The sequence below is a fragment of the Bidens hawaiensis genome, unplaced genomic scaffold, assembly GCF_021521415.1.
Source record: "Bidens hawaiensis isolate Kalapana, Puna unplaced genomic scaffold, B.hawaiensis_p1.1 tig00005663_1, whole genome shotgun sequence".
NCBI lineage: Eukaryota > Viridiplantae > Streptophyta > Magnoliopsida > Asterales > Asteraceae > Bidens > Bidens hawaiensis.
This window is the reverse complement of record NW_027491369.1, coordinates 1264155-1290450: the sequence shown is the minus strand read 5'-3', so window position 1 is coordinate 1290450 and position 26296 is coordinate 1264155. Positions and strand designations below refer to the sequence as shown.

Here is a 26296-nt window from a genome sequence, read left to right as displayed (position 1 = left end):
TGAGACAACTCATAAGCTCTTTTTCTTCAATTCCTAAGGACTTATATTTGGATGTTATTTTACTTCAGTTTTCAAGTTATAAATTCAAGTTTGCTAATTATTGATGATGACAGGATGAAAGAACTTAAAAGCTACATAGAAGATTAGCAATTTTGTAACTTATAACTTCACTTTGAATCACGAGTCCAGTAGTCACTTGTTCGAACCAAAGCAGTCTGGTATTCACCAGTTTGATCTATCAAAAACAAATGTTGACTAACCTTGTTAATACAACTTGTTTTTTTGATACTGTTATCTTCAAATTTTGTTATTGAAAGCCACATAAGTGATTAAGTGGTAAGCTAGAGTCATCATTTAGTGGATTGTGTCTTTCGTTATAGTACTGTTTGCGACACCTCAACGATTCATACATGAGAAAACGCACACAATCAACAAACGCGAGAATAAAATATAAAAATGTTGCACACTAAAAGGTTATCTTAAAAGGTACATACAATACAAGTCAAGTTTAGTGTATATTGGTTCAGCAACTACAAATCACATAACGCCCGTGTCGAACTCCAAAACCATCTTGCGGGCGGGCCTTTCACACGTGACTTTTATTTCTTTATTTATTAACGAAGGCTATTAAACCAGTCTTTTCTCATAACCCTTGCAAAGAGAAGCCGGCTTGTTGATGCACAGGGTCACATTTTATTGAACAAAAACAACATACATACTTCTTGGATTTTTGTGAACAAACTTCATCTTCTTCTTCGTCATCGTCATCTGTATATGAAGTTTCAAAGTAGAAAACGGAACTTTTTAAGAGAAAATTTTGTAGCTGCCAGCTTGCTTAATGAGTGACCTTAGTGCTCCAATGGGTGCTAAAACCATCAATAGGACACCAAATACTATGCAAAACTGAAACATTACAAATACAAATTAGCAACTCATAGAACAAAAGATTTATCAACTTATGACTTACCCAATTTGCGCACCAACTTAAGCTCCACTTTCTTGGCCTTTTGACTATCAACCAAATAACACAAGGAAGCTGCAAGTAATGAAATTAAATCTTAACAAACTATATTAAATGATTTCTTAACATTTACTCCAACATATTCAAAAAAAAAAAGACTTACGTAATAGCTTGTTGGTGCGAGTGCAAAACCTCCAAAGAAACCAAGAAGACCACCAAAGAAAGGGATTGTGATTCCAACAAAAGCGGTGAAAACTGCAAACATCCCAACATATGAATCAAAACAAAGTTACTGCTCATTAACGGATCAAATTGGTAATATATGAAATGGAAACGAGTCGAATGTGTCAAAAGAGTTCAAATACCATATTATTAGTGAAATAATAATAATAATAATAATAAGAGATCAAAGTCTTACCAACAAATGATGTACGGACAGTGAATCGAAGGGGAGCACTCGGTTTGAATTTCCTTGATTTCACCAAGTAGGTTTCAATCATGTCATACACTGGCATCGAAAAAATCTGTTTTTTTTTCGGATCAGTCCAAGAAAGAAAAGAATGTGAAATAAAATACCAAAACACATAAAATGCATAATGTTTAGTCATAATACCTGATAGCCACCAATGATATGAATGATGACAAAGATGTTAGCCACAGCAATAAGCCATGGTGGATGATCCAGAGTGATGAGGATGTTGTCATCAACTTTGTTGCCAAAAATATAGTATCCAATAATCGCAACGGGGAAATAGCAAATAGCAACCACAATATAGGCACAAAAACAACCTTGCCACATCGGTCCCTTGGATGGCTTTTCGGGAGTCGAAGGGATGGTTGCTTGGATTTCCAAGACCACATTGTGACCGGCATATGCAAAAGCCACATTACCCAAAGCACTAAACATGTCAAACATTTGACCGACATGCGTTTTTGCCCTCAAACTATACGACACATCTGCATCAGCTCCTCTCTTCCAAGAAGCTATCCAAGCAATAAATGAATAACTGCAATCCCATTAAACAGTTAGTTACCATATGAATAATAAAATGGGATAAATTGATTATTTATGGTTATATTAATATACCTCAATGACATGACAGCAGCAGCCACAGAGACAATAGTGATGGAGTTAAAGTTTGGTAAATGAGCAAGCGCAAACTGAACAGACGAGAACATCAAAATGTAGTAAGTTGTTCTCATCGGTGTACAGCTGGGACAGAGCAACTGCTGGACCTTTTCTATAGATTTGCCTCCGGTAACCATGTAAACAATACAAGTACCAACTTCCACCACAAGCTGTTGAGGAACAACCAGAAAAAGGCCAAGCTTTTCACCAAACGCGTGTTGACCTAGCTCGTGGTACCGGTCAAACCGCTTTCCAGGAACCATTTCATGCATCTGCACCATTTGCGATAACGTGTACAATGTAATTATCCAAGACATAGTTAGCATCGTTACTCCAAAGCCCCTGCATCATATCAAATCACATAAACAAACAAACATACAAATAGGGCGTATTCGTGTTCGTTCGTTTAACTTTAACTGAACAACTGCTCGAACAGGAACTACTAAACGAGCGACATTTTCTTGTTTGTGTCCGTTTGTTAAGAAAACGAGTGTGTTCATGTCCGTGTATTAATAGTATAAATAAACATAATTGAATATAGATGAACAGGCATAACTGAGGGAATATGCACCAATTAAAACTAAAAATCAATTGGGCTTAAAAAATTAAATTAAATGAATATATTAACGAAGAAAGTAAATTTACTTAAGGAAAAGTAATCTAAATGAACAAAAGATTTGGCCATGTTCATTCGTTTATTAAATAAATGGATTTGAGAAAGAAACGGGATGGGGTAACGTACCATCCAAGTTCGGATAGGGCAAAGGGGAGACTAAGGACACCGGCTCCAACCATGGCGGTGACATTGTGAAAGGCTGCGTAGTACCACTTGGCTTTTCTGGACCCAGTGACCGGAAGCCATTCATCGATGGCTATTTCCTCAGCTGTTCGTGTATCGAACTTTGAAACACCACCGGACTCCATGAGACCAACCGACAGAGTTGTTGTCTACTTATTATTATTACTTGAATGTGGGAAAATGAACAAGCTTTGAGAATAAATAGAAGTGGGTTGCAATGTTTGGTTGACACATGTATGTGTCATTAGAAGTTGTAGGAAATTCTGTGGAAATACAAGTTTGGCGGCAATGCTGCTATTTCTCTCTATAACTGTAATTTGAATCAACCATGACCACAACTGACAATTTCCATATTTGGAAACATTTTTTTATCTAATTTATTACTTACTTATCTATTCAACAGCTCATTGTTATATTTGAGTAATAAATTGTCATTTTCGTCATATGGTGGTCACTTTTGTCATTTTCGTTAAAGAAGATTTTTTTAACCATTTCCATACTTGTGGACCTGTTTTCTTTGTCCATTTAGTCAATTCACCAACGGGTTTTACCATTAGTTTATATTTATGTTTTTTTACCCTTATGAAAGGTCATTTTGGTCAATGAAACTACGAGGACTGAAATGGCTGATAAAATCCTTTTAGACAAAATTGGCAAAAGTGGCCAAATCACGTGTCCACAAATGGAAATGACACTTTACTTTGGTGTAATTAATTATTAATATAAATAGTTACTTCTATGCCCCTCTTTACTTTTGGTTAATCATTTAAAAAATCACTTATGTGAAAAAAGCTATTAGGAGTTTGAATTTACATTAACATGTGAACAAACATTATATACTTTTGTGCATGACTTTGTAAACAGGATAGGAAGTTTTAGTTTGTATTCAAACTTAAGTCATCTGAGTATTTATTTAGAACTTGTTGGTATTTTGATTCTTAATAATGTTTGATGTAATCATGTTCCATTAACGCGTGTCACACCAAGAGTAAAGTGTACATTACTACGCAAGTTGTAACTTTGGTGTAAATAGCTAAACATGTGACGGGCTATTTTCATGCATAAACTCTTAAAATGGTTATTAACAAATTTAAAGAGCATTCATATAAATATACTTCGGTGATCGTGTTTAGCTGATTATTAGAAAAGGGGGTTAGGCTCAAACCAACCCGATAAGTTTCTATAGATGCTTAAATGTTAAAACACTTACTTAACTATGCCCCGTTACACTCTTATTTGTCTATTTAGAATCATTACCCATCCTAATTATTGTGGCTAAACATGAACATCTTGAATATATATTAATTTGTTATTTCATGGTATGCTTAGTTCCTAGAAGTAAGAGATTTTATTTTATATTTTTGGGTAAATTTCTTGGACTTCCATTTTCATATTGAGGTGCCCTTATAATATTTTGATATTGAGGTGCCTTGTTAGCAATGGCGAAACTTGGACAAAGATGTCGAGTGGGCAGGACGAAAATACGTATTATAAAAACCGTAAATGAAGGGAGCCGGGATCAAATTTTCGATTGAAAACAAGTAATTTAAACTACTGCACAAAAAAACGGAGGAGGTCGGGGCCACCCATGGCGCCCCAGCTATCCTTCGCCACTGCTTATTAGATATGCTATTTTGGGTACTTCCTTTCGTCCTTCACTTACAATGGTTTAAAAAGTATTATATAGTTAAATAGAAGAGAGACGGGCTGAGAATAACTTATATACTTCCAAATCTAATATATTTATAACTTTATAATTATAAACATCTATTAGCAACTATCTAAAGCATACCATGTAACAAAACAGAAAAGATAAGAGTTCATTTGCGGGACCCTGATCGTTTATATGAATTCAATGACAATGTTATTAGATATTTATACGAGACCCCTAGTACTCTCCGTGGTAGTATCGTTTATATGAATTCAATGACAATGTTACAACATTGAATTAGGGATGGCAATGAAACCTGAACCCGATGGGAATACCCGAAACCCGATATAAATGGGACGGGTAAAACCCATCCCACTAGGGTTTGGGTTTAGTTTTGGAATTTTTCATGGGTTTGGGATTTCTATAATACCCAGTTACCCGACCCAATTACCCGATAACATTAACCTATTTACCCGATTATATACCCGGCATAACTTATATTATTATTATTATTAAAATTATTAAATATTGTTGCTAAGTGGACACTCAGCAGCAAAAAAAATAATAATAAAATCAAACAACATACATAAACTTACATTAAAATTGTTTAACCAAACCCAATGGGCTTTTGATTAGGCATACCCGACGGGTTTGGGACGGGTTTGGGATGAGTTTTACTAATCGGGTATGGGTTTGGGATTGCCTAAACCCGTCCCAAACCCGACACGTTGCCATCCCTACATTGAATATCGTTTATATATGAATACACTACCTATTCGATATCAGCTTGCCTAAAGCTTGAATATAAGTACTCAACCAACTGTGATGTGTCCTAAATCAGATTGTTTCTTCAATCATATGTTGGAATAATGAAATAACCAAAAATATGCATACTCAAGCAACCTCAGATATGAAATATCCAATGCAAAACATTTATTACGTCCATACAATTAACCAGCTACTTTTAACAACTGAATCTCTCAAGACTTGGCAATAGTGTTCTCAAAACATTTAACAGATAACAAAAAAAGCAAACGAAACCAGACACGGAAGATTTAGGATTGCACCGATGCGATGTGGCAAAGCAGATCAATAACACGCGAGCTGCAGCGAAAAAGAATAACATTCATGAGATCATGCATTTTATAAACGTGGAAAGATAATAACATGGACAATGTGATCACGACAAGTACCTGTATCCCCATTCGTTGTCATACCACGACACAAGCTTCACAAAGTTGTCATTCAAAGCAATTCCAGCTTTAGCATCAAAGATGCTTGACCTGCTGTCACCAACGAAATCTGTGGAAACAAGATCATCTTCTGTGTATCCCAAAATACCCTTGAGCTTTCCCTCTGATTCCTCCCTGAAGTTACACAAGACTCGAGTTACTTAGTGTTCAATATAATCAACCCCGGTCAAAATATCTTTCTAGTACTTACTTGATTGCAGCTTTGATTTGTTCATAGGTAGCCTTCTTTTCAAGCCTAACAGTTAAGTCAACAACCGAAACATCCACAGTCGGTACACGGAAGGCCATTCCGGTTAATTTGCCTATGCAAGTAAAAAAAATGACTTAATGAGAATATTACTTTTTTTAAATACCATTCACAAATCAAAGTATGCTTCGATTCCAAATTATCAGAAATTCATAATGACTTAATGAGAATATTACTTTTTTAATTTCAGACATTATACACATTTAATTAAAAAAAATCGAAACATGTTTTCTTAATTTAATTTCCAAAAAACATTAAACACTTTCATTTTCAATTTCCTGTTCCATACTGGCCAAAACTTTGTTTTTTTTTTATTTTGGATTCTTTTAACCGTTTCACATCCTTTGTGCTAGACTAATCTGTATTCACAATTGGGCTTGTATATTAACTAGGTTCATTTATTAACTTTGGAACTAATTGATGTTTAATATAAAAACTATGGACCTCTCGGGTTTTGTTGGGCCTTGTGCGGCTGCATAGCCCGCACAGGCCCAAATCCGGCCCTGCCTGACGACCATTATACCAACATTCACAATTGTTATCATTGTCCAAAGCCAATTCAACCTCAAGAATTGATTTGCATGTGACTTTAACATCTTAAACATGTTTAGGAGTTTGGAGTTTTAAGCAGTGGCAGAGCCACATGTTTACCAGCCCGGTCTTTTTTGGTTGTATATATAATCTATAGTATTGAATTAACGAGCGAACCCATTCTTTATTAGCGAGCGAACCCCATGTCATTTCAAAATAAAAAGTTCAAACCCATGGATTATGAAAATTTTAGTTAAATTCTTTTTTAGAAATGAATATCTTTTTTATAAAGTATAAAAAGTTTTAAAAACTATAAAAAAATGCTAACAAACATCATAAATGAACAAATAATAATTCATATATAAATTATAAAGAAAATGGTCAAAGTTATTTATAGAATGGATCAATAACCCAACTCAATTAACCTTCTAAAACATGATACCTAATTATAAACTAGACATGAATATGCGTAATCGGATGGGTGATGATTTAAGTAATCGGATGGGTGACGATTATATGGATGATGCTTTAATTTGTTATATTGAAAATGAGTTGTTTTTTAAAGTCACGATTGAATATGTTATAAATCGTTTTCGAAACATGAAAACGCGTATGGAACAATTATAATATGTCATATCTTTTTTATTTAATATGACTTTGTATTTTATTAAATGTTGACGATGTACTTTTGTTATAATAATGATATTGCGTTTATTTATCTGACCAAATGATCGACCTTACCTGACCCGATGCATCCGGGTCCGAAAATTTTGACGTATGAGATAAATCGAGCACCGAAAAATCCCGAACTCATAGGATAAAATTTCTGGCTCCTCCACTGGTTTTATTATTTGGTTTTTTCTTATATGCAGTCTTTGTTTTGTCAACGTCTTAAACTTTCAATCAATCTATTTAACAATAACAATGTTAACAAAGATTAAGGGCATATATAGATCTCAATGCATTGTGTCAGTGAGTGCTTGGACTTTGGTCATTACCATTGTGTTATTCATACACCATTTATAGAGTGTATATAGGGTTTAAATGTGTATTAAAAGGGTGTGTGAATAACCAAAAAGGGTGTATGAATAACCATTGCCTTGATAAGGCCTAATAAATATATAAAGAAAGATAAGAACCTATTCATCTTAAACTAGCTATGGGTAGTAACTAGTAAGGTATCAACTACACAGGAAGCAAGTGTATGGTACTTAATTCAAGTTTATGGTGAGACATAAATTTTATTTTGATTTTTTAAAATATGGTTGGCCAGAAGGAAGTAAGGTGTTGTTTGGCAATTGCTGAACCATTAAGCTCTGAACCAGTAAGTGCTGTTTGGTTGAACGTCTGAATGATAGTGCAGAATGACTATTTTACCCCTCTTAATATTTTGAGTTAAATAAAAAATATCTGTTTGATCAGAGTTCTGAGTAACCATACTGAATGATGAATAATTATATAAGAAAAATACAAAATACCATAGAACATCAAGATTATACATAAATCCTTCGAAATCTATGAAAACATACTAAAATCCATATACAATTTTAATTTTAATCAGTTGAAATTAGTTGTGTGGTAAGTGCTATCCGGGCTATATATGGCTAATGTTTTACAATCTCAAAGAGTCAAATCCATTTGTTCTTGCATGTAGCTCTTCCTTGCAGAACCTGAAACCAAATAGTAGAAGAATAAAAAGAAGACTTATTCAACGTAACATCTCCACTTTATTTAAACACAAACGAGTCAAAGATTTGTTCAACTATTGTACAATTAGCATGACCCTTAATTTCTTTAAATAAAAAAGAAGACTTATTCAACGTATACCACTAGTTTTAACATTAAGTAACGGATCTAAATCCCGTTTAAACCATACTATAATAGTTAAGTCATTCTCACCTAAAGACTGTGTAAGATAAACTTTACAAATGTAACGGGCCAAAACGACCCGTTTACTAATCTTGCTTTCTTCCTTAAATTAAAAACAACAAAAGTAGAATTATCAAGGTTTCCAAAACTATAAAGAACACATCAAATGGATATTTCATTGATCGCCTATGATTTTTTATATAACATGATAAATTTTTGTTTCGTCACCGACTGCACAGTTGTAGAAATTCAAGTTATCTCCCATTTACGGAGAGAATTTGTTATATGACTAATTTTGTTGTGCAGCGCATTCTGCGCAGCTGCGTTCATCGACTGATTTGACCCACTAAATGACCTTACTTTTCTCTGTTCTAAACTTCTACAGAAACTAGACTCCTCAAGGTTTCCAACCATATAAAGAACACTCTAAACGGACACTCGGTTGATTTTATATGATTTTTAACAAAGTCAGTACATAAGCTGTCAAAAAGCTGCGAAAATTATAATTGAAGCTCAACGGTTCAGAGGTGTCTGAACTGTTAAGATGTTTTATTTTTACAAACCAAACACATACATATCTGACCGATTCAGACCTTAACATCTGAATGGGCTCCATTCAGAGCTAAACAAACATGCCCTAAGACAATACAAAAATAAAATATTAATGATTTAATGTATATGTTATCTTGAGCTAAACAAACAGTGTTCGGAGCTCCGATGTTAGAAAGGAAAACAAGCGTTCCTTTACTACTTGGTGTAATTTCAAGTTCATTGGATCTTTTTTTACTTTTTATATGTAAACATCATCTCGAATCCTATATACCGATAATAACTATATAAATGTAAACATCAACACTATATAATTTTTGTCAATGGCAATCACTAGCATAGTACCAAGTTAGTTAGAAAGTTATGTTGAACAAGATTTTTATCGCGCGTTGCAGCAGATACATAAACTCATGTGAGACTAACCAACGCTGACACGTTAACTCAATCCAAGTAATTTCATTCTCAGCTCATTGATTCAATTATGCAAATTACATAGAATGCAACGAATTACATAGGAAAAGGTTGCAGCAACTACGTGGAAATGCAATTACCATGATTAGATGTTGAAATAAAAACTCCAAAATGCCCCTGACGTAAATATGCGTATATGAAAGTTAAAGAACCACACTCAATGCTAACATGGGCTTCGTTTCCGGAAATGGAGACCGATAAACTAAATCAACTAACATGGGCTCACAATCTAGTTATTTAACAAAATCAACTACTCACAAAATTAAAGAATTAAAATATCTATTTTTTCATAGAAATTCAAATTTTGACAGCAATTATAAAACACGAGGGCAACCAAATGCTACTCTGGTTCAACCGTATCCGACAAAGATTATCATATGGACGTAGAATCGCCATCATTGGAGACAGGCAATAGTGAAATGTCTTTTGCCAGCGAATCACTCTCGTACAAATCTTCAAACACAGTATCCAGCCATATCAACTCTACTTTTGGGAATCGTAGAGATATTGATAAAATCTTTGAAAAATGAGGGTCAAATTGAGTCTCTCTCTATAGTGAGTCATTTTAGTAATTTTCCCTTTTATGGAATTATGGGTAACATCAAGCCAAACTCTGAAGCCATGTGATAGGAAATCGTTATTCAGCAAAAACAGGAGTAGTGGAGCAGTTTAATAACTGTTAGTTATGATTAGTATTTATAACATGCTTTGCATTTATTTTGGGATGTCGATGTTTATGTTAATTAAATTTAGGGTTTGTTAACCTTGTAAACTGGAGATCACCCATCTCAAATCGGGCCACTATCCATTTTAATTTCAGTATTCAAGTTCTTAATTTTGAGGTTCTATCATTTGGTTCTATTGCCGGGAAATAGAATGACGGCTGCAACCCGGAATCTTGCAGATCAATTAGCAACCATTGCAGCACAATTAGACGCCATTCTTGCATCTCTAAGGGTCGATGTTTATGTTAATTAAAATTAGGGTTTGTTAACCTTGTAAACTGGAGATCACCCATCTCGAATCGGGCCACTATCCATTTTAATTTCAGTATTCAAGTTCTTAATTTTGAGGTTCTATCATATGGTTCCATTGCCGGGAATTTGAATGATGCGTACAACCCGAAATCTAGCAGATCAATTAGCAACCATTGCGGCACAGTTAGATGTTATTCTTGCATCTTTGAGGGACGGTGTTGAAGAAATAAAAGTTAAGGTGAGCGGAGATGGCGAAGAATCAGGTGGTGATTTGAAGAAAAAATTGGCGGAGGAACTGCAGGGGTCCGAGCATGACCCTCTTCATGTACCACTGCTAGATATGGTCACTGAAGAAACCCTTGATGACAACACTAGCGTAGACGGTGATAGATCTGAGCATGTTTTAGATGCTCGATTGAAGACCGAAGATCGATCTAAGCATGTTTTGGATGTTCAATCGAAGTTCGAAGATCAGTCTAAGCATGTCTTTGGTGGTCAATTGAAGATCAGAGATGATATTATAGAAGACGCTGTTCAAGTGAAGATAAAATATGTTGTTCAATTAAAGATGGAAGATGACATTCAATTAAAGTTTGGAGATGGTATTCAAAAACACCGTGAATTGAAAAGTGAGGATGAAGATGGGGTAGTGATGCAAATCCAGCCCTATCCATGTGTTGACAAACAACCATTTAGGTTTTTTGATCTTTATTATATCTTTGGTAAGATGAATCAATCCCAGATTCACCTAAGTTCCCATCCAACCAAGATGAAATTTGCACAGGTTCAAGTCCTAGTAACGCCTTTAGTTTTCCTATGGATTACTAAAGATTGGAAAATTTGTCTACAACTTCATTCGGTTAGAGACGTTTGTTGGGTCCAAGAAATCGGCGAAGCTACAACAGAATGGCTTATTGCTTGGCACAACAGTCAACAATTATTGGATTGTCGACTTGAGGACAAGTCGATTTTCCGAGCCGGAAGTATTGATAGGAAACCGTTATTCAACAAAAAAAGGAGTAGTGGAGTAGTTTAATAACTGTTAGTTAGGATTAGTATTTATAACATGTTCTGCATTTATTTTGGGATGTCGATGTTTATGTTAATTAAATTTAGGTTTTGTTAACCTTGTAAACTGGAGATCACCCATATCGAATCGGGCCACTATCCATTTTAATTTCAGTATTCAAGTTCTTAATTTTGAGGTTCTATCATTTGGTTCCATTGACGGGAAATCGAATTGTCTCACCCCCATCTTAGGCCTAGAAGCGTGACCCAACAGTTGGTACCGTATTTGTAAATAAATCAGAGTTGCGTTAATTTGCGGAAGACTTATAAAACTTTAAGGATCAAAAAATAACTTTTATATATATATTCAAAACGGAATTATAAAACATCCGTTTAGAATTGTTAACAAAAGATTACTTGTTTATGTTTACAAACCACCATATTAATTTATTACAAAACAAATCCGAGCCATCGGATATTTATAGCACTTCGTCACTTCCAAGTGCTATCATTGTTCACCTGCAAAATGTAAGAAAATACGTCAGCAACGAATGCTAGTGAACACGCTGACGCAAAATAACTTCTTTTACTTTATTACCCCTCGAGACTACGCCTGACTCGGCCCAACGTGGCTTAGGAATAACAAAGTCAAATAACACATTATAAACTAGAGCCTCTACTCTAGGTCACCTCAGAAAACACTGCAGCGTTCGACTTAGTTAAGTACCCGTAAATATACACATAAGGTCGTACTCCCTGCAGGAGAGCGTCCTACGACCAAGGGTGGTGCGATCATGCCCATACATCGCATAGTACCACCTATGTAAGGATCCAGACATACGTATACCACAGCCTGAGGGCTAGGTTTATGTCATAGTTATAATGGTTTTAGGAACACATAGTTCCTTGTAAACAATTTCATATAACAAGTTTGACTCATTTGAAAACAAGTTTGAAAGTTTGGGGGCGTATTCACCTTATCTCTTTATGATCGGATTCATTCACCGTCCAAGGGTCTTTCCCTTCTTTATCTCGCACCTATAGTACGAGTATAAACATTTGTTAGTCGGATACACGATCCGGCTTAAGACCTTTAGTCTTATCTCAATCCTCGATGAACCTTTAGTTCATTTTCTTTTACTTGAAAACCTTTAGTTTAAAAGTAAATTATAAACCTTTAGATTATAATAAAAACCCGACCGTTTCTTCTTCTCTAAGAAACGTAATCTTTTTCTTTTATTATTTAAGAATATTCTTTATTCATTAAATAATATTTTCAAAACAAAGAATATATACATATATACTTACACACACACACACACACACACACACACACACATATATATATATATATATATATATATATATATATATATATGTATCCACAATATTCAATATTCATACTTTCATTCATTTCTTTGTTGTGTTTTCTTTTCTTTTCTTTTATCGAGGTATCGAGTATAACCTCGACTTAAGGCTTAAGCCTTTAATATAATATTGAATTATATTGAATTCGTTATTACGCCAAACCTTAGTGGCGTATAGAAATCCTAGGGACTTGAGCGGCACTCCGACGCCGCTTTACTTTTCTCGACACGCAAATCGAGAAACACCAAATCTTCAACACTCGTTGACACGTACTTCGAGAACAAACACCATCTTGGTTGAATGTGGCTGGAGAGTTGGCACACACTTCGAGGAAACGTTTGACACGGAATTCGAGGAATCAGGGTACGCCTATCGATGTTTGTCGTGGCACGTTTTACGAGGATTTTTAGAGAGAGAGTGATACTTGTAGAGAGAGGTTAGAGAGCTGATTTGGAATGAGATCCCATGGCCGCTATTTATAGGCAATTTCTGGAACCCCATCGTGGTACGCGATGGGTCCTTGAGCAGACTTATCGCGCACCGCGATATAGGTATGCTGACGTACAGCGTAGACCGACACGTGGCAGGCGCCGCTCCACGTGGCAACACGTGGCAGCAGTGTTGCCATGTGGTGACACGTGGCAGCACCTAGTTCCACAGTGTGCCACGTGGCACACGTGTCACAACGTGTCAGAAGCTCCATCGCGGTACGCGATGGGCTTCTCCTTTTGTCCATCGCGTAGCGCGATTGGACAAGAAATCAGATTTTTCATTTTTAACCCTCAAGTTTAGAATTTGACAATTTTAGTCCCTAGACTTTGAAAAGTTGATACTTTGAACTCGAAATTTTCACGTTGTTACACGAATGACGGCTGCAACCCGGAATCTTGCAGATCAATTAGCAACCATTGCAGCACAATTAGACGCCATTCTTGCATCTCTAAGGGTCGATGTTTATGTTAATTAAAATTAGGGTTTGTTAACCTTGTAAACTGGAGATCACCCATCTCGAATCGGGCCACTATCCATTTTAATTTCAGTATTCAAGTTCTTAATTTTGAGGTTCTATCATTTGGTTCCATTGCCGGGAATTTGAATGATGCGTACAACCCGAAATCTAGCAGATCAATTAGCAACCATTGCGGCACAGCTAGATGTTATTCTTGCATCTTTGAGGGACGATGTTGAAGAAATCAAAGTTCGCGTGAGCGGAGATGGCGAAGAATCAGGTGGTGCTTTGAAGAAAAAATTGGCGGGAGGAACAGGGAGTGTCCGAGCATGACCCTCTTCATGTACCACTGCTAGATATGGTCACTGAAGAAACCCTTGATGACAACACTAGCGTAGACGGTGATAGATCTGAGCATGTTTTAGATGCTCGATTGAAGACCGAAGATCGTTCTAAGCATGTTTTGGATGTTCAATCGAAGTTCGAAGATCAGTCTAAGCATGTCTTTGGTGGTCAATTGAAGATCAGGGATGATATTATAGAAGACGCTGTTGCTTGGCACAACAGTCAACAATTATTGGATTGTCTACTTGAGGACAAGTCGATTTTCCGAGCCGGAAGTATTGATAGGAAATCGTGATGTGGGCCCAAGTATTGAAGACCGGGCTATTATGTTTCCGGAGACCCAAGATCGCGCAACAAAGGGTGGCCCACGAAAACGGGCATAACTTGGCCCACGAAGCTCCGTTTCAGACCCATTACCAGTCAAATCGAAGCTTGAGACGAGGAGCACATTGTGGCAAACGGCCAACGATGGTTTGGGCCCCTGTCTGAAAGCCCAAAAACGACTCCTAAATAAAGTTATGGGCCATTTTATGTTTTTTGTCAGTTTTTATGTTTTTTTGTCAGTTTTTATGTTTTTGTTTTTGGGTTTGTGTTTGGCCCATGGCCCATTTTAGGCCCATTTCGTATTTGAAACTCTATTTATATTATGTTGATGTAATCTGAAGAGATAGACTTGATTATTAATAAATTTGAATTTTCTCTTCATTTTCCCTAGACCTTTGGGTGGGATTTGGGGGTTACTTGAAGTTCATCACGGGAATTCGTAGAATCAACGTGATTTGATCTTCGTTATAATTTTACCGCTGCATCAGTTGGTATCAGAGCCGAATTCCTGGCTCAATATGGCTCCAAGGAGACAACAGAGACCGCTCGATGAGGTTTACGAACGAGAGTTGGAACAACGATTTATGGCGCGGGTGGAGCAACGATTGGATCAAGTGGTCGATCAATTCACTGATCGAATGGCTGACTTGATGAATCGTAGAAGACAGGTCCCTGAAAATAGGGAGGGGCGTGACTTCGATAATCCATTTTTTGGTCATGATGGTTCGTCTTCCGAAGAGGGGTACGAGAGGGGACCAAGGCAAGAACCTGGTGATGGCAACCGACATTGGGATGCTGGGATCCGAACTGATATCCCAGAATTTGATGGGACTAGTTTGGATCCGGAAGGGTTCATTGATTGGTTGGTTATTGTAGAAGAGGTGTTTGAGTTCCGAGAGGTCCCTGAAAAAAAGCGGGTCTCTTTGATCGCTACCAAGCTACGTGGGAGGCCGTCAGCATGGTGGCAACAGTTGAAGATAACACGAAATAGACTCGGGAAGTCACGGATCGTGACATGGGCTAAGATGAGAAAGTGTTTGCGGGACACTTTTTTACCTCACAACTTTCAACGGTTGATGTATCAACGTTTGCAGAATCTGAAACAGGGATCCAGGTCGGTTGATGAATATACGACCGAGTTTTATCATTTGATTTCTCATAATGATATTCAAGAAACCGACGAACAACTCGTTGCTCAGTATATTGGAGGTTTAAGGGTTCAGATCATGGACTCTGTAAATCTTTTTGATCCGTTAACGATCGCCGAGACGTACCAAAGGGCCTTGGCTTTTGAAAAACAAAACCGTTGGGTGGGCGGTTCGTATTCACCAGCCCCTGCTGGAGGAAATTCGGGGTCGGGTAGTGGAGGACCTCGTGTCGTGCCTAGTCAACAGAGGTCGGGGGCCAACAACACTGGGTCGACTTCTAAAGGGGCTAGTAGTAGCGGGGTGAAGTGTTTCAAATGTGGTGAGACGGGTCATCGGCAAGTTGACTGTAAACAGGCGGGTAAGAGGCATTTGCTTGTTGAATCCGAAGATGAACAATATGAAGAATATGAAAGGGCCCCAGAGTATGATGAAGAACCCGAGTACGAGGAGGAGTTTGTGACCGGTGATGTGGGGGTGAATTTAGTGGTTAGGCGTTCTTGCTATACACCAAAGGCTGATGGAGACGGTTGGCTTAAACATAATATCTTCCACTCCACATGTATCATTTTGGGGAAGGTTTGCACATTTGTTATCGATTCTAGAAGTTGTGACAATCTAATTTCTGAAGAGGCAGTCCAAAAGTTGGCCTTGAAGACGGAGAGTCACCACAAGCCTTACAAGCTTTAGTGGCTTAAAAAGGGGGGAGAGGTAACAGTATCTAAAAAGGCCCTTGTTTCTTTTTCTATCGGGACCACATATAAAGATGATGTTGTGTGTGATGTGGTTCCTATGGATGCGTGTCACTTGTTGTTGGGTAGACCTTGGGAGTATGACCGAAGTATAGAACATGACGGACGGTCAAATTCTTATAGCTTCATGTTTGGTGGGGTAAAGATAACGCTTGTTCCTAGCAAGCCCAAACAGCTAGTCACAAAGCAGTCGGGTAACCTATTGACCATTAGTCAGTTTGAAGATGAGTTGGTGGATGCATACAATGTGTTTGTTTTAATAGGGAAGCCAGTGGCCGAGGAAGTTGAGGTTCCTGAAGCTATGATTCCTTTACTTGAGGAATTTTCTGATGTTTTCCCTGATGAGTTGCCTGATGGGCTGCCACCTTTGCGTGACATCCAACATCATATTGATTTGGAGCCTGGTTCACAATTGCCCAATAGGCCACATTACAGGATGAGCCCGAGAGAGCATGAAGAGTTGCGTAGACAGGTTGAGGAGTTGATTTCTAAGGGTCATGTTCGTAAAAGTATGAGCCCTTGTGTTATTCCTGCTTTGTTAACTCCAAAGAAGGATGGTACCTGGCGGATGTGTGTTGATAGTCGAGCCATCAACAAGATTACTGTGAGGTACAGGTTTCCTATTCCTCGACTTGATGATTTACTTGACCAGATTAGTGGTGCCACTGTTTTCACAAAGTTGGATTTGAAGAGTGGTTATTACCAGATTCGTCTTAGACCTGGGGATGAGTGGAAAACAGCCTTCAAGACTCGTGAGGGGTTGTATGAGTGGTTGGTGATGCCTTTTGGTTTATCAAACGCGCCTAGTACTTTTATGCATGTGATGAATCAGTTGCTCATGCCTTTTATTAGGAAGTTTGTGGTGGTATATTTTGATGACATTCTTATTTATAGTGCTTCTTTCAGTGAGCATGTCGTGCATGTCCAGGAGGTTTTGGCCTTGCTTCGCAGAGACAATTTCTATGCAGCAACAAAGAAATGTGTGTTCATGACCCCTAAAGTTTTGTTCTTAGGGTATGTTATTTCAGGTGATGGGATACAAGTGGATGAATCTAAAGTTGCAGCTGTTCAAAGCTGGCCAACTCCTACCACCATTACTGAAGTCCGAAGTTTTCATGGACTTGCTTCTTTTTACAGGCGGTTCATTCCACACTTCAGTTCCATTATGGCCCCAATGACAGATTGCATGAAGGGAAAGACGTTTGTATGGACAGAGGGAGCAGAGTTAGCTTTTCAGGTTATCAAGGAAAAACTCACTACCGCACAAATTCTGGTATTGCCTAACTTTTCACTAGTTTTTGAACTTCATACTGATGCCTCGAAGGTTGGGATTGGCGGGGTCCTCAGTCAAGGGGGTCGACCAATTGCTTATTTTAGTGAGAAGTTAACAGGGGCAAAGTTGAGATATAGTACTTATGACCTAAAGTTTTATGCAGTGGTCCAAGCTGTAAAGCATTGGCGTCACTATTTGTTTCATAAAGAGTTTGTTTTATTCACTGATCATGATTCTCTAAGGCATATTCGCACGCAAGACAAGATATCTCATAAGCACGGGCGTTGGTTAGCTTTTCTTGAAAAGTTTACTTTTATGGTCAAACACAAGACTGGTGTTTCAAACCGTGTTGCTGATGCCTTGAGCAGGAGGGGGAATCTGCTTGTTGCTGTGAGGATCAATGTGTTGGGGTTGGATGTGATTCGTGAGCAGTTAACCACTGACCTGTATTTTTCAGTTGTATTGCAGGATGTGCAAGCGGGTCAGAAGTTAGACTTTCTTTTGCATGATGGGTTTTTGTTCAAAGGGAATCAGCTATGTATTCCTGACTCCAGTCTTCGGTTGAAAATTATTCAGGAGTTACATGGGGAGGGTCATGTTGGTCGTGACCGTACTTTACATTTGGTGCAGTCTTCCTACTTTTGGCCTACTATGAGGAAAGAGGTAGATCGTTATGTTAAAAGGTGTCGAATTTACCAAGTTTCAAAGGGCACTGCTACTAATGCGGGTCTCTATATGCCTTTACCATTCCCTTCAAAGCCTTGGACTGACATTAGTATGGATTTTGTGTTGGAGTTACCTCGGACTCAGAGGGGTAACGATTCGATCTTTGTTGTTGTTGATCGGTTCTCCAAGATGGTGCACTTTATTCCTTGCAAGAAGACGACAGATGCAGTTAATGTGGCTCAGTTATTCTTCCGGGATGTTTATCGTTTGCATGGTTTGCGATCTTCTATTGTTTCTGACCGAGATACTCATTTCTTGAGTCATTTTTGGCGTAGCCTATGGAAAATGGTGAACACTCAACTTAACTTCAGTAGTGCCTATCACCCTCAAACGGATGGGCAAACGGAAGTTGTTAATCGGTCCCTTGGTAATCTTTTACGATGTCTTGTGGGTGATCATGTGAAGTCTTGGGATCAAAAGTTATGTCAAGCTGAGTTTGCTCATAATCATGCTGCCAATCGAAGTACCGGGTTTAGTCCTTTTCAGGTGGTTTATTCTACTCAGCCACGGGGACCCCTTGACCTGATGTCACCCTATGTTCCTGGTTCTGTACCCAAAAAGGTGAAGGATTTTGTTGAAGGGCTACATGATATTCACAAAGATGTGCATGACAACCTGGTTCGAGCCAATTCAAAGTACAAGCAAGCTGCTGATCAAAGACATGTTGAATTTGAAGAAGGTGATTTGGTCTGGGCTGTTTTGACAAAAGATCGTTTTTCTGTTGGGGACTACAATAAGTTATCGGCTAAGAAGATTGGACCCGTGGAAATTGTGGAGAAAATAAACTCAAATGCTTATCGTTTAAAACTACCGAGTCACGTTCGTTGTTCTAATGTGTTTAATGTGAAGCGTTTACTACCTTATTACGGGGACACTTCTGAGGATGAAGATGATGCGGATTCGAGGTCGAATTTTTTCTATCCAGGGGGAATGATGTGGGCCCAAGTATTGAAGACCGGGCTATTATGTTTCTGGAGGCCCAAGATCGCGCAACAAAGGGTGGCCCACGAAAACGGGCATAACTTGGCCCACGAAGCTCCGTTTCAGACCCATTACCAGTCAAATCGAAGCTTGAGACGAGGAGCACATTGTGGCAAACGGCCTATGGCGGTTTGGGCCCCTGTCTGAAGCCAAAAAATGACTCCTAAATAAAGTTATGGGCCATTTTATGTTTTTTGTCAGTTTTTATGTTTTTGTTTTTGGGTTTGTGTTTGGCCCATGGCCCATTTTAGGCCCATTTCGTATTTGAAACTCTATTTATATTATGTTGATGTAATCTAAAGAGATAGACTTGATTATTAATAAATTTGATTTTTCTTTACTTTTTCTCTAGACCTTTGAGTGGGATTTGGGGGTTACTTGAAGTTCATCACGGGAATTCGTAGAATCAACGTGATTTGATCTTCGTTATCATTTTACCGCTGCATCAAACTGTTATTTAACAAAAATAGGAGTAGTGGAGCAGTTTAATAACTGTTATTTAGGATTAGTATTTATAACATGTTCTGCATTTATTTTGGGATGTCGATGTTTATGTTAATTAAATTTAGGGTTTGTTAACCTTGTAAACTAGTTATCACCCATCTCGAATCGGGCCACTATCCATTTTAATTTCAGTATTCAAGTTCTTAATTTTGAGGTTCTATAATTTGGTTCCATTGCCGGGAAATCGAATGACGGCTGCAACCCGGAATATTGCAGATCAATTAGCAACCATTGCAGCACAATTAGACGCCATTCTTGCATCTCTAAGGGTCGATGTTTATGTTAATTAAAATTAGGGTTCGTTAACCTTGTAAACTGGTGATCACCCATCTCGAATCGCGCCACTATCCATTTTAATTTCAGTATTCAAGTTCTTAATTTTGAGGTTCTATCACCATGTCAAACTCTGAAGTCAGTGTGAGACTAGTTAAGACAACATAGTCTGGTCAGAGTAAAATAGCAAAGTGTTCAAATTAGGGAGCGCGATAGTGGTGGCCTAAGAACAAAAAAATCGTCGTTTTAATAATAAATACCGATTATTTAAAGGTTTATTGGATTTTAATAATCCCTATTGAACGGTATTGACCGATAATAATCTTTATTCATTTTGTCGTCAATAGTGGTCCCAAATTTAAAAAGTTGCCCCCCCCAATGGTTTCCCGTTAAAAAAGACTTAACGACGTTATACTTTTTTTCTAAATTTCAAGCTAATGTTTTAGGGTTTTTGATCGGAAAGAGAATACAAGTCAACTGATATAAAACTTAATTCAAAACGATGCTCAAAAACGATGAAACAATGCTTCAATTCGGGTGTTTGAACTTAAAATTAACAAAAATCAAGTTGTTGGATCAATTTCGAGCTAAATTTTACATCAATTAAATCATATTCACCTTCCGATCAAAAGCCCTAAAACATTAGCTTGAAATTCGAAAAAAAGTATAATGTCGTTAAGTCCTATTTAACGACGGACCATTAAGGGCCAACTTTTTTAAATTTGAGACCGCCAGTAATGATAAGATAAATATAGATTATTATAAGCCAATATCATTAAATAAATATTATTAAAATCCAATAAACCTTATCCAAACAATTATCAAATAATTATATTTTATATCTTCACTTTATTAATAAGACAAGATAAAGAAAATGAAGAAATGGGGTTTGATTTGATGAATAACTTTGGTCTTTGAATCTCAATCGGTAGGGCCCACTTTATTAAACCGTTAAGCCCGCAGCAACTCTTTTTATTATTTTCTAATAATTTCTTAGCCGTTACACTCCTTTTCGTTTATCCTTCAAAACCCCAGACCTATTTCTATTTCTATTTCTATTTCTATTTCTAATTGATTGATAGTGCACACAACCTCTCGATTTGTACTGCAGCAGAAATGGCTTCAAAAACTGCCACCAAAGACATCATCACTCTCCGTGGATCCACCGCCATCGTCAGCGAGTTTTTCGGTAACTTACTCCTTCTCTCTGTTTCTTCGTTAAATCGTTGAACTGTTTGAAGGCTTTGATGCTAACGGTTTTTTATTTATGCAATCTTATTTCAGGTTACACGGCAAACAGGTAACAACTCTGTTTTAGGTAGGGGTGTGCACGGTTCGGTTTCAGTCTTTTCGGTTCTGACATTTTTAGCTTGAAAATATTGGGCCGAATTTGTTTGTTTGTTTTTTTTTGCTCAAAATAATGAATTTAGGTCTAAATCATTTTGTTAATTTATAATTAACTGATTATTATACATTTGGGATAAGTTATATGAGTTACATATTTATTAAATTCATATATATTTCTTAAAATACAAATCAAAAATATGTTCGGTTTCGGTTCTTTTAATCTTTATTACATGCAAAACCAAAACCGAATCGTAAATTCAGTTTTTACAAAAACATAAAACCAAACCGTCAGTTTTTGTTTCGGTTGGTATTTTCAGTTTTTTTTCGGTTTCGGATTGGTTTTTCGGTTTCATGCACACCCCTGGTTTTAGGGTTTGACCGGAAACGTTAATATTAATTGGGGGAATTTTGATGATGTAAGTAGTATTCTGTACAATCGTGGCGTTTATCCTGCCGAAAGCTTTGGGAGAGTGAAAAAATATGGATTGCCATTGCTGCTTTCAGAAGATGAAGGTGTTAAGACCTTCATTGCAAATTTGAACACTCAGCTGTCTGGTAAACTTTCAACATTGCTGATAAAAATGTTACTGGAATGTAGGTAATGTTTTTGTTGTATTTTGCTTATGTGATTGGCTTATTGTATAAAGAATGGCTGGAAGCTGGGAAGTTACAAAGGATTGTGCTTGTGATTATGAGCAAGGCCACCAATGAAGTACTTGAAAGGTGGAATTTTAGTATAGAGACTGATAAAGAAGTTGTTGAAACAGGGTAATAAGATATTGTTAAGAACCTTTTTAATATCACAAGATCTATTGTTATTATATATTGATTTGTTGTTTGTTGATTTATAGAGTTTTAAGAGAGAAGAGTGATAAGGAAATCATGAGGGAGATTCAAGCTATCATGAGACAAATTGCATCCAGCATCACATACCTGCCATGCCTTGATGAACCCTGTAAGGATTAATTATCAGTCTTTTTTGCTGTTGATCTTGTTGAGTTGTTGTATTGAGCTTTTTTGTTAATTTTGGACCATTTGCAGGTATTTTTGATGTGTTGGCATATACTGATATGGATGTTGCAGTGCCTTTCACTTGGACAGAGAGTGATCCGAAACTGATAGCAAATCCCCAAATGGTGAAATTGCATTCTTTCGATACCAAGGTAACATTGATATTCCATTCGGTTTATCTTATGAGTTGTTTTTTAATAGAACAATTTGAAGTTGTTTATGCAAACTGCTTCTATAAGTTGTTTTAAATAAAACGATTTAAAGTAATCATTCTAAGGTCAGGTGCATATAAGAATAAGAAGTTTTAATCACGTCATCGTGGAACATAGTTGTGTCTCGATATAGGGGGTTTGTACAAGCTTGTATACTGCATTATATATAATCAGCTTGAATTTTGGAAGTTTTCAGTTATTAATACTGGTTATGTGTCACCACATGTTGAATTTTTCAGTTATGTATGCACTGCAAATGTAACAAGACATTGTTGTTTTCATGATGCAGATACACAAGGTTGACACTTTGGTGTCTTACAAGAATGATGATGAATGGGATGAGAAGTAAAATACGAGTTTACCTTCAAAACCTTTGTTACTGCTGGTCCTCAAAAACTCGCAAATGTGAATCATTTTGATAACTTTTTCTGTAAGCTGGCTTAAGAGGAGTGAAATATGAATCTGAAAATTTGTGTTCTCTTTCCTTTCATGAAAAGTATATTAAGTGATTTAAGGGCAGCCTCTGCAATGAAAAGCAATAAATGGGATATAAAAAGTGCCATCAAATTATTTGTTATTCATGAAATTCATAATAACTTGATATATTAAGTGATTTAAGGGCAGCCTCTGCAATGAAAAGCAATAAATGGGATATAAAAAGTGCCATCAAATTATTTGTTATTCATGAAATTCATAATAACTTGCAATATACTTTTTGGCATGTTAAGATGTTAGCTAATACCATAGTAAAATAATGCTCATTCACATCAATGTTTCGGTAGCTATTAAATTCTCTCATGCAAATTCATCCTCTGTGTGGCAAAAAGTCACGGAAAATTATCTTCTGGGTAGAATATATGTCTTAAGGTTTGAAATTTGATATTTGAAACAGGGTTGAGTTATATAATAAGAAAGATTAGTTTTCCCATGAAGGATAAGAAATAATCTTGTCAATTCATTTTAAAATTGAATGGTTGAGATTAGATTAAAGAGATCATTAAGTGTAAAACAAGGGTAAGGGCATAATAGGGATAACACATTTGTTGACTTTCTCTCTCCACATGCAAAGCACATGTCAAATTCCCCCATCATTTTAAAACGTCTATAACTTTTTTTTACGACATTTTTTTTCAAAACAATTTCACCATAAAAACGAGTGTTTTATATTAGTACCATATTGCTTTATAAAAAAAAATTGTGGGTTTTTACAAAGTGTGTTTTACCATAATTGTGTTTTACAAAATTGTGTTATACAATTGTGTTTTATTTTTTCATAGTGTTTTTTTGCATTGTGTTTTTTACATTGTGTTATTTAATTGTGTTTTCATTGTGTTTTTGTCATTGTGTTTTATTTTCGTAGTGTTTTTTTCATTGTGTTTTTTACATTGTGTCTTTTTCATAGTGGTTTATTTTCCGGCAAAATTTTCGAAGACCTTTCCGGCAAGATGGTGGCGGTGGGCGGTGGTGGTTGTAGGAGATAAGTGAAAATTTAAGTGAGTTTTAATTAAGTGGGTTTTTGAAATTAAATTAAGTGGGTTTTTAATATAAAGGTATTAGACAAAAATACCCTCCTTCCTAGCTTTTTTAGAAAAATCAAAATTCTTATTTGATCCTTTCTCATTTGAAACAAGCAAACTTTGATCGTCAACCATAAAAGTTGAAAGTCAACAACATCGTTTACAACAAATCCACCCACAAATGATTTTGTTACCTTCATCAACATGAAGAGTATGGTTTCCTAGAGGCAATTCTTTGTGTGTAATCTCCCAGTTTGACTGAAATAACCCTACCGCCATAATTGTTATTACTTATTCTGGTCACCTGCAAATATATACAAAACTTACGCCATGGAATTAAGTGCATCTGTGACATCAAAGAATATTGAGAAAATTTGTAAGGAAAAAGAAATAATTACATTTGAGAACATTTTCTATTCTTTTTGGGTTAAAACCGAAATGAACAAGTAGAAACACAGAATTGAATATTGAGCATCCAAACTACATAAATGAATAGTTTAAGGCTTCTATCAATTGGTCGGCTTGGCCAAAATTTTAACAACTAGCGTGTAAATATGACTACGTTAATAGTGATAATAATATAACTTTATGAGTAAAATAATGTAAGAGGCTCGTGCACAAAACTTACAATTTGAGTTACTTTTGACTCGTGTAATATGTTCTATTTTTTGCCAACTTATTTAACTTGACATATCAAACATAGGCACATAGCCCATATTAACCACAAGAAAATGAGATAATACAAGATGCAGCAAGTGATAATTAGTTCTAATTAACATCAAACTTTAAGGAGAATGCATTAGGTGCTAGAAAAATTTGTTACCGCTCAATGCAAATATGCAATGTTGGTGTCCTCTACATCTGCATTAAAGCAAAAGGTTCAATTTTTCCCTCGATTATTCATGTTATACAGTTCTTGCCGATAGTTACGAAAGGAACTTTAGGTGTGTAGTCAGTGGCGGATCCAAGAATTTTCGATAGGGTGGGCATAAATGGATCGGGTAAAAACTGGGTCGGGTCGAAGAGAACAAGATTTGGCCGATATTTATGGTGGCCCAAAGCTAAAAAAAACTTTGGGGACTCTTCCGAATCCATTAAGAGTTTTTATGCATTTGTTAATACCGAGATGAAACTTTTTTCTTTTTAAGAAATTGTTAAGTTTTCCATAATGAAAATCTATAATATATATAAACGAATACATAAAAATCCTACGTGTCGTGATGAGGTCGCTCCCCTTTTTTTGGAGTCACCAGATTTGCTTGATTTTTAAATGAAGGCTTCTCATCCATTTGACCCGAATTCATGGGTATGGGTCTTACCAAACCCAGATATTCCTTAAATGGGTTAAAACATCTCATTAAATTAAAAATTATTCTCACCAAATTATTGATGTAAAAATCATATAAAATAGAATATAATAAAAATTAATATCTTATTTATTTTAAAAAAGAAATATATATTATTTAATTAAAAACCAATTTCATAGTAAAAAAAATAAACGGGTTTTGGATCTCATCAAACCATAAGTATATTATTAACTTTCATAAATATTATTTATAACTAAAAAACCAATTTTATAGTAAAAAAAATAAGCGGGTCTTGGGTTTCATCAAAACCATATAGCTTTTAAACCGTATTATAACATCTCATTTATTTGTGAAACAATTTATCATCAAATCATAAGTATATTATTAACTTTCATACAATAAAAAAATATAATTCAAAAAATAAATAAATAAATAAATATTATAACAAACAATATAAAACAACCCCCGTAATACAAGGGATAAAAACTAGTTGAATATAAAAATCAATTTAAAGAAAACAACACAATCTGTATAATTATATAAAAGGATAAAAAATAAACACCTTATTCACCAATTGTCAAAATTCTTATTTTGTAGAATAAAAAGCTAAAAAAGGGTTTATATGAGCTCCACTTCTTGCCGTTCTACAAGAAAGAGCTCGACTTCTTTCTGAAATAATTTTGTAATAAGAAACTATTAAATCATAAAAGATATCATAATTGTTAATATTACTTAATAAGAATATCAATTCATAACAAATGTTCAATCTTTTCAAATCTAAACATGAGGATATGTGTTTAACCAATTTTAATGTAGC

General features: G+C 36.1%; 3 protein-coding genes across 3 annotated transcripts; 1 reads left to right on the top strand and 2 right to left on the bottom strand.

Annotated features, from left to right (window-relative positions):
* Window positions 1–693: 693 nt before the first annotated feature.
* Window positions 694–3014, bottom strand: LOC143630430 (lysine histidine transporter 2-like). Its single transcript, XM_077099445.1, has 8 exons — window positions 2833–3014; window positions 2049–2432; window positions 1575–1968; window positions 1380–1485; window positions 1154–1216; window positions 968–1036; window positions 848–903; window positions 694–768 (listed from the first exon to the last, which is right to left on the bottom strand). The coding sequence occupies exons 1-8, from the start codon at window positions 3012–3014 to the stop codon at window positions 694–696; spliced, it is 1329 nt and encodes a 442-aa protein (XP_076955560.1).
* A 2445-nt stretch (window positions 3015–5459) lies between these two features.
* On the bottom strand, window positions 5460–6090 carry LOC143630408 (glyceraldehyde-3-phosphate dehydrogenase, cytosolic-like). Its single transcript, XM_077099431.1, has 3 exons — window positions 5984–6090; window positions 5734–5907; window positions 5460–5644 (listed from the first exon to the last, which is right to left on the bottom strand). Exons 1-3 carry the CDS (start codon window positions 6079–6081, stop codon window positions 5596–5598), a joined length of 321 nt encoding a protein of 106 aa, XP_076955546.1. The 5' UTR covers window positions 6082–6090; the 3' UTR covers window positions 5460–5595.
* Window positions 6091–21187: 15097 nt separating this feature from the next.
* On the top strand, window positions 21188–23093 carry LOC143630407 (mitotic spindle checkpoint protein MAD2-like). Its single transcript, XM_077099430.1, has 7 exons — window positions 21188–21274; window positions 21370–21385; window positions 21857–21987; window positions 22080–22200; window positions 22284–22387; window positions 22474–22595; window positions 22945–23093. Exons 1-7 carry the CDS (start codon window positions 21202–21204, stop codon window positions 23002–23004), a joined length of 627 nt encoding a protein of 208 aa, XP_076955545.1. The 5' UTR covers window positions 21188–21201; the 3' UTR covers window positions 23005–23093.
* The last annotated feature ends 3203 nt before the right edge of the window (window positions 23094–26296 follow it).

Excerpts from the sequence above, each read along its gene's own strand:
- LOC143630408 (XM_077099431.1), bottom strand. The coding sequence starts at position 6,081 with ATGGCCTTCCGTGTACCGACTGTGGATGTTTCGGTTGTTGACTTAACT. Across the intron at positions 5,908-5,983 it reads CAAATCAAAGCTGCAATCAA|GGAGGAATCAGAGGGAAAGC; the intron begins GTAAGTACTAGA and ends GTGTAACTTCAG. Across the intron at positions 5,645-5,733 it reads GACAACGAATGGGGATACAG|CTCGCGTGTTATTGATCTGC; the intron begins GTACTTGTCGTG and ends TTTTCGCTGCAG.
- LOC143630430 (XM_077099445.1), bottom strand. The coding sequence starts at position 3,014 with ATGGAGTCCGGTGGTGTTTCAAAGTTCGATACACGAACAGCTGAGGAA. Across the intron at positions 1,969-2,048 it reads GCTGCTGTCATGTCATTGAG|TTATTCATTTATTGCTTGGA; the intron begins GTATATTAATAT and ends ATGGGATTGCAG. Across the intron at positions 904-967 it reads TAAGTTGGTGCGCAAATTGG|TTTTGCATAGTATTTGGTGT; the intron begins GTAAGTCATAAG and ends GTAATGTTTCAG.
- LOC143630407 (XM_077099430.1), top strand. The coding sequence starts at position 21,202 with ATGGCTTCAAAAACTGCCACCAAAGACATCATCACTCTCCGTGGATCC. Across the intron at positions 22,201-22,283 it reads AAAGAAGTTGTTGAAACAGG|AGTTTTAAGAGAGAAGAGTG; the intron begins GTAATAAGATAT and ends GTTGATTTATAG. Across the intron at positions 22,388-22,473 it reads GCCATGCCTTGATGAACCCT|GTATTTTTGATGTGTTGGCA; the intron begins GTAAGGATTAAT and ends GACCATTTGCAG.